At 31.6% G+C, this 7,485-nt stretch overlaps 1 protein-coding gene across 1 annotated transcript; it reads left to right on the top strand.

Moving 5' to 3' along the window:
• The first annotated feature begins 1,086 nt into the window (after nucleotides 1-1,086).
• On the top strand, nucleotides 1,087-3,460 carry LOC133317907 (uncharacterized). Its single transcript, XM_061519808.1, has 6 exons — nucleotides 1,087-1,503; nucleotides 1,595-1,693; nucleotides 1,789-1,830; nucleotides 2,138-2,267; nucleotides 2,998-3,099; nucleotides 3,239-3,460. Exons 1-6 carry the CDS (start codon nucleotides 1,288-1,290, stop codon nucleotides 3,295-3,297), a joined length of 648 nt encoding a protein of 215 aa, XP_061375792.1. The 5' UTR covers nucleotides 1,087-1,287; the 3' UTR covers nucleotides 3,298-3,460.
• Nucleotides 3,461-7,485: the final 4,025 nt, after the last annotated feature.

The following is a 7,485-nucleotide window of genomic DNA, read 5'->3' as shown; positions in this document are numbered from 1 at the left end:
CCAGCTAAAATGCATTTGATATATTACTTTTCCTTCTTTTTTTTAACTTTGAGTGAAAATATTTCATAAAAATTACTCCGTTAAGGTTCAATGGTTAATTTTACATGAATTGAGAAAATAAAAATAAAAATTCCTTTAAATTATTACTTATATATATATTGGTATAACCTGGAAGTATCTCCATTTAATCTCGTTAAAGTACGGCCCTGAAAACTACCCCTCATTGAAATACCAGATGCATTGAGCTTTGTTATGGGACAAAAAATGAGACTAATCTCTCGTCCTAAAAGAGAGACATGTCCTTTGGCCTTCAATTTTTTTTCAAAAATTTGCTTAAGATAAGATTTGAAACCACTGACCCAAACAAATCCTTGAAAACTCTGTGTCAACCCAAGTAATCTTGGGAGTTTAAATTATTATATTTTACTTCAACCTTTTTAAGTCAAGTTAAATAAATTGGATAACTTTTGTGTCAAATACGTATAACAAAAAGAATATACATAATAATTTAGGGCTTTGTATCTTTTATTTAATAGGAGAGGAGAGACTTTGCAGCCGACTCTAATTGTAGGTGGGACCCACTAACATTTTTTTCTTTTTTCACTCACATGTGGGCTCCACTTGCTCTTTTGTGTCTACAACATAAGTCATTTTGCAGTAACATAAGATGTATTTAACCCAATAATTTATGTATTTGAAATTGAAAACTTAAGCTAAAGAGTGGAGAGTACTAACCATCTTGGTACATTACTTTTCCTTTCATGCACATGTATTAGCTTTTTAATACAAATTCTGTGAAAGAAAAATGTAAATATGACCGTGCTGAAATTTTAATATTAAAAATTTATTTAGCGAGCAAAATTTTAACTTGTAGTAAAATCTGGGATTCGTACCTCGAAATTATTATTACGTAAAATATTATTGGACTTAAAAGCAGCAAACCAAAATGGAACGAGTAAAAAACTAGAGGCGCGTACAAACCAGTGGTCAAAGGTAAGTTACTGTGGTTTGAAACCAGAGTAACTTACCTTTTGACCCAGGATGGCCTTCAATTGAGTTGACACCTTTAAAATCAGTGCCACTACAAGGACCAAAACCTAGTAATCTACAATTCCAGTGGTCAAAGGTAAGTTACTGTGGTTTAGGATGGCGTTCAATTGAGTTGACACCTTTAAAATCAGTGCCACTACAAGGACCAAAACCTAGTAATCTACAATTCCATCGCGAGTCATTTGTGTTGGGTTGATAGCAGAAAACATATAGTAAGGAAGAAGGAACGGAATCGAAATGGGAAGCGAAGGTGAGAAGAAACCAAGAATCATGTGCCTTCATGGGTTCAGAACCAGTGCAGAAATCCTCAAAAAACAGTTGCACAAATGGCCCCTATCGGTGCTCGACAACCTCGACCTCGTTTTCGTCGATGCCCCTTTTCCTTGCCAGGGCAAATCCGACGTCGAAGGGATTTTCGACCCTCCTTACTACGAGTGGTTTCAATTCAACAAGGTTGCTTCTCACACTCACTATTCTATTTTCTTCTCTTGTTAAAAAAAAAAAAAACTGGTTATTGAATCTGTTGATGGGTATCATATCACAGGAATTTACGGAGTATACCAACTTTGATGAATGCCTTCAATATATCGAGGATTGCATGATCAAGTACGGACCTTTTGATGGTCTTCTTGGTTTCTCACAGGTGAGCCTAATTGAATTATGTTCACTTGTTTGGATATTAAGAAATGCAATTTGAAGAATCTTAATCTGTTGAGGTCTTTGAATCGGACAAATTAGGGTGCTATACTATCAGCTGGGCTGCTAGGTCTTCAGGAGAAGGTACGCGGAAAACTGGAACAAATTATGTGATTAAGAGGATTCCGGAGTGGATCCAAAAAAATGGTGCTCATGTGATTATGTTATTTGATCACAAATATTCATTGATGATGAGATAAGAAAGAAAAAAAGTGTATAATTTTTAAATGAGTGATTGTGATCAAATAACATAACCTGACCACTTTTTCACGTGAGAAGATCCACTCCCGATTCAGAATTAGTTTTTTGTTTTGTCAAGAGTTAGAAATTAACTAAGAATAGCTATTTTATGTGATTTGTGGGGTATTGTTTTTCATGACTTGATGTGCAGGGCGTGGCCCTCACGAAGGTTCCCGTGGTGAAATTCATAATAATAATAGGAGGGGCAAAGTTTTTGTCACCATCGGTGGTTGAGAATGCATATTCTACCCCAATTAGCTGCCCCTCCCTTCATTTTCTAGGTATGTATGTTCCATCACTCTGTTATATTCTTTTGATTTTGGTTTTTTGTTTTTTGTTTTTTTAAAATGCTTCCTTCCTTTTAACTATTGCTCAGTTTTGTAACAATCAAACTTGTTAAATAATGCATTGCATTTGACACTGCCAAATAGCCTCATTACATGTAACTATAATTCATACTATTATCAAACTAAATGTTTTTGTTTTCAAAGTAACCAAGGTTAACATATCATCTGAAATTTACTCATTGTAAACTTATAATCATACGGCAAAGCAAAGGTTATATAATTAATGGGATAAATTAATCTCATCTTAGACAAGAGAGTTTGTCTTATGTGAAATAAACTTGACGTGGGTCCCACTAAAAAATAAAAAATAAAAAAATCAAAATGGGATCCATCTTGATTTTGTGTCTAGAAGCTATTCATGAGATTAGTTTATCTCATAATTATTTAATGGGTTTTATTAATCTCCTTCCACATAAGATAGTTATCTTATGTGGTAGAGAGAAAATGGGTGGGTCCCACCATTACAAGAAAAAAGAAAAAGAAGAAAAAAGTAGAGTGCGAAAATCGAAGTGAGAGAAAATGAGATAAGTTACCTCTGTAAAATGAGAGTAATATTTCTCTTAATTAATATTAAAGGACATGGTCCAGGATTCTAAACGGAATAAATATGGAAGTAGTATTTGGTAACGAAATCTTGCCCTGAAAATCTCCGGTTGTGCTGCAGGGGAGACAGATTTCTTGAAGCAATATGGGTGTGAACTAATAGAATCCTGTGTTGAACCCATGGTGATCCATCATCCCAAAGGTCACACAATACCAAGATTAGGTGCGGTATTAAGCTACTATATGTATCTCTGTTATTATCTGTTTGTATTAATCAGGTGCTCAGATAATTTATTATTTCATGTTTTCCTTAATTTTGTTTGAGTTATTGATAGGAATAGTTATTCTCTTTTTCTTTTCAGACGAGGAGAGTTTGAAGACCGTGATGACTTTCATCAAAAGAATTAAAAAAGATGCCTGAGCAATGAGTTTAGACGAAAAGCCAATGCCTCACTTTTTGAGTTTCTTTTTTTTTTTTATAAATAAAGTTATGAAATGATTATATTTACAATTTTTTTATTTATAAACTGTACTATGTACCCCGAATAATATAAAGACTTGAAGTTGAATAAAAGTACATAATTAAGTTTGTAAATAAAAAAAATATAAATATAATCTGCTCATAAAGTTATACTTTTTTCTCAAGCATAATTAATGAAATTACTGTGTTCTTTCTTTTAATAAATTTCATACAATTGTGCTGCTGTTTTTTTCTCCTCGTAATACCTCATCAAGAATATATTGAACTTTATGCCAAAAATAGCTACAGCTTTCCCATCTCCTATGATATTCTTCTTCTTCCCACTTTTGATGATTCGTGAGTTCAAATTTTACCTGGGCTCTGAACCCTGAACGACCAACTTAGCTTCCATACGAATACAAAATAAGGCAGTTAACTTATCTTGTGCTTAAAACAAGGTTCCTTTTATATATATATATATATATATATATATATATATATATATATATATATATATATGTTGGGAAATGCATTCATCATGTTGTAGAAATCAAAAAATTTATCATATTAAGAAAAAGACAAACCAATTCATTGAATAAAGTTTCCCATCACTATTTTTAATATTATATATACTTTGTCTTTTTCTTAACATGACAACAAAATGATTCCTACAACATGAGAGATATAACCCCCATATATGTTATATAAATTCCTACAACCATTTTTTAATTATATATTTCTGAAAGTACATAGTTATAATTTATGAAGCATCGACACTTCAAAAATCCTGACGTGTCGTGTCCGATTCTCACCGACACTCTGACACTTCCCGACACTCCAATACTCGTTGCAAAGACTCAAAAAAGGTTCAAAAGTTACGTTGCATTGCATTTTGAGTTCTAACTATTAGATTCATTAGATTACGATTATGATTTTATTGAGTTTAATATAAACATTTGGGATATATTATGTTTCTTTGCAAAATTGATGGGTATTATAAGTTTAACTTTATTTTTTTGTTAAATTATTGAATACTAAATATAATATACACTACATAAATTAAAAATATTATATAATATCAAAATTTGTCCTAACGTGTCAAAATTTAACATTTTTTAGAATTAACGTGTCGGAGTGTCGTGTCGTATCCCATGTCCCGTGTCGGTGCAACATAAGTTATATATAATATTAAAAATATTATTTTTTAACTATGTACTCTCGGGAGCACATAGTTAAAAAATTATTGCTAATTTTCTTTTAATTACATACTTTCAGGAGTACATAATTAAAAAACAATTGCAGGAATTCCTGCAACATGATAAACACATTTCTCTTAAAAGAATTTATAACCAAAACTTTAGATTAACTTACCGTATCACTTTTAAAGATGCAAATGTGAAAAAACTTGTGTCAACTATTAATATAAAATTATTAAAGTAATCATCATTTACTAATTTAAGTTTTTATGTTAAATTATTTTATTATATATTACCAGAATTTGTGATCAAGTGATTATTAATTTGAATGCTATGAACTAAAAAAGTTAGAGACACTTCAAGCCCAAAGGACATTTGCGTAAGGGACTGTATTTAAAAGATATAAAATAATTAATGTAACTATTATTTATTGATTTAAGGTTTTTAGTTGAATTGATTAATGAAATTGAAAATCATGGTTTTAAAGTGCAACCATATAATGATAATGTTATCTTAATATGATATAAATCATGGTTATCTTATCCAATATTTGAGTGAAACCATATAATACCATATTATGATATAAATAGACAAAATATTATTTTCTAACATAATTTTATATGATTTTTCAAAATTAATTTTCAAACTACTTTTTTTACTTATTTACACATTATCATTATTTTTAAAATATTAAAAAAAATAATAGTCACAATTTTAAATAAAATATATTAAAATGCATAGATAACTTATGGTATTTTAAAATAATAAATTTATATCCTCACCAATTTTTTTTTGAAAATTATGTTTTAAATTAATTGTCAATATTGGTGGTCGAAGGCTACTGATAATGGTTGGTGTAGTGGGTGGCCAGTTTAAGTGGTGGCGGTTGTGTAGGTTGGTGGCAATGAATGGTCATGATGATGCTAATAATGATTGGTGACAATTGTGGTGGCTAATTGATAGCGCTGGCAGCGGTGGCTACTGGCTAGTTATAGTGGTGATTGTTAGTGTATGGTGATTAGGGGTAGCATAACAGTGGTCCAACGTGGTGGTTGGTTGGTGGCGATGGTGATGGTGGCTAATGGCGACGATGATGATGATGGTGGCTAACTGGTGCCAGTGGTTGGTGGAAGAATCAATATAAATTATATCTCAGCAAGTTGAAGATTCAATTTGCCCATACATGGGACAGGTACATTATCCCTTAGAAATAATATAATAAACCTGGATACTCTCAAATGGGAATCAAGGTAATTATGAATGTAAACCTTAATACTTCTCGATGAGAAACCTGGGAAATTTTTTGATACCCGGATAAGTATAAAAACCTTTTAAAGTCCAGATAATCTTTAAAGCTATATGCGCCCCGACAGCCCGGATACCCAGACTGCTGCTTGAGGGGCAACTGTTATGAACTCATATGTGAGGCCCATTTAATATAAAGGGCAATCAAAATACATATATGATATAATCAAATGAGGATATCTATCAAATATATTAATCCTAATACGATAACGTTAAACATGGGCTTGGGCTGCTAGAAGAGGCACAAAAGGTCCAGAATCCTAATATCCACGGGTAAACTCTATAAATAAGAGGTAAAACCTACATGTATAACTACTTTATTGCTATTACTGTTATGCTATCTCTGTGCACACAGATCACCCTTTTAGCAAAGCCGTTCTTTATTCTTAGTGCACAGTGATCTGCTAAACTCAAAGGTATCTAATTCACAGATACCGTAGGAAGAGCACCTAGATCCAAAAGTAACTCACTAGCTTATTAGGCTAGACATCTCTGTCTTCAGGACAGAACACCTTCTAACCACACTAGCTATGGTTTGAGCTTGATTTTCAAATTACTGCAGTATATAATTCTGTTATAAACTTTTCTCTATTAAAAAACTTTTCTAAGTCTAATTTTTATAAAATAACCCTTTCAGATCAACTTCAAACCATGTCTTTTATTAGGCTAGGTTGCATCTTAAACACCCTAACTTACAATTTATCATAAATGTCATATTCATATGATCTTAAAAAATAGAATAAAATAATTCGTGTGCCTTTATTTAATGACTTAATTTGGAGAGAATTAGTTACATGATATGATATGAAAACCTATAATCAAGTGATCTAAAGTTCAATCCTTATTACCTCAATCATCAGCTGTATTTAAGAACAAAAAAAAAGGTTAAGTGTTGCTCGCAAAAAGAATAACCATATTCCATAGATTGGCATTGTCTCAAGTAAACACTGTGAAACCAATGCGCTTAAAATGAAGAGTTCATTTATACAAGAGTTTTGATGATAACAAACAAGCATAGAAGCGACGTCAAAGATAATACAACTCGCAACAATCAAAAGTTCAAGGAAGCAATTCAAACAAGACAACAAGAGCAAATCATTCAACACTCAAGATCAAGATTGAAACATGCTCTTGAGAGCTTAGATCTAAATGTAAAGTTAATTGATTAATGATGCATAAATGAACTCAAAGGATATTTAACTCTATGCATGCCTTATCCATGTCATCAATCACTTGAAAGCTTCAATTATTATGAAAAAGACCCTTGACATATTTCGTAACCTCAAAACATGCTTTACAAGTCAAGGAAATACATTAAAAGTGATTAGAGACGAAAATAAATGCATTACAACTCATAAAACTGCATTATTGATGTTCTGTCAAGAAAGTATTCGAATACTTTCTTGACGATATTCGAATACTTGTGATGAGAACAAAGTATTCGAATACCTTAAGAAAAGTACTCGAATACCTTAAGAAAAGTATTCGAATACTAGATGAAGTATTCGAATACTTCACGAAAAATATTCGAATATTTACTGGACAGTAAGCAGTGTAACAACTATAAACGGCTAGTTTCGTCCCAACACCTATATAAACTCATCTATTACGAACCAACAAGCCAAGTTTTACTGTTCCATTGATTTTG

Source organism: Gastrolobium bilobum, unplaced genomic scaffold (assembly GCF_033153095.1).
Source record: "Gastrolobium bilobum isolate Gb01-03AN ecotype WA unplaced genomic scaffold, APGP_CSIRO_Gbil_v1 utg3966, whole genome shotgun sequence".
Taxonomy (NCBI): Eukaryota; Viridiplantae; Streptophyta; class Magnoliopsida; order Fabales; family Fabaceae; genus Gastrolobium; species Gastrolobium bilobum.
This window is presented reverse-complemented; position numbering and strand designations above follow the sequence as displayed.

Excerpts from the sequence above, each read along its gene's own strand:
- LOC133317907 (XM_061519808.1), top strand. The coding sequence starts at position 1,288 with ATGGGAAGCGAAGGTGAGAAGAAACCAAGAATCATGTGCCTTCATGGG. Across the intron at positions 1,694-1,788 it reads GTCTTCTTGGTTTCTCACAG|GGTGCTATACTATCAGCTGG; the intron begins GTGAGCCTAATT and ends CGGACAAATTAG. Across the intron at positions 3,100-3,238 it reads TCACACAATACCAAGATTAG|ACGAGGAGAGTTTGAAGACC; the intron begins GTGCGGTATTAA and ends TTTTCTTTTCAG.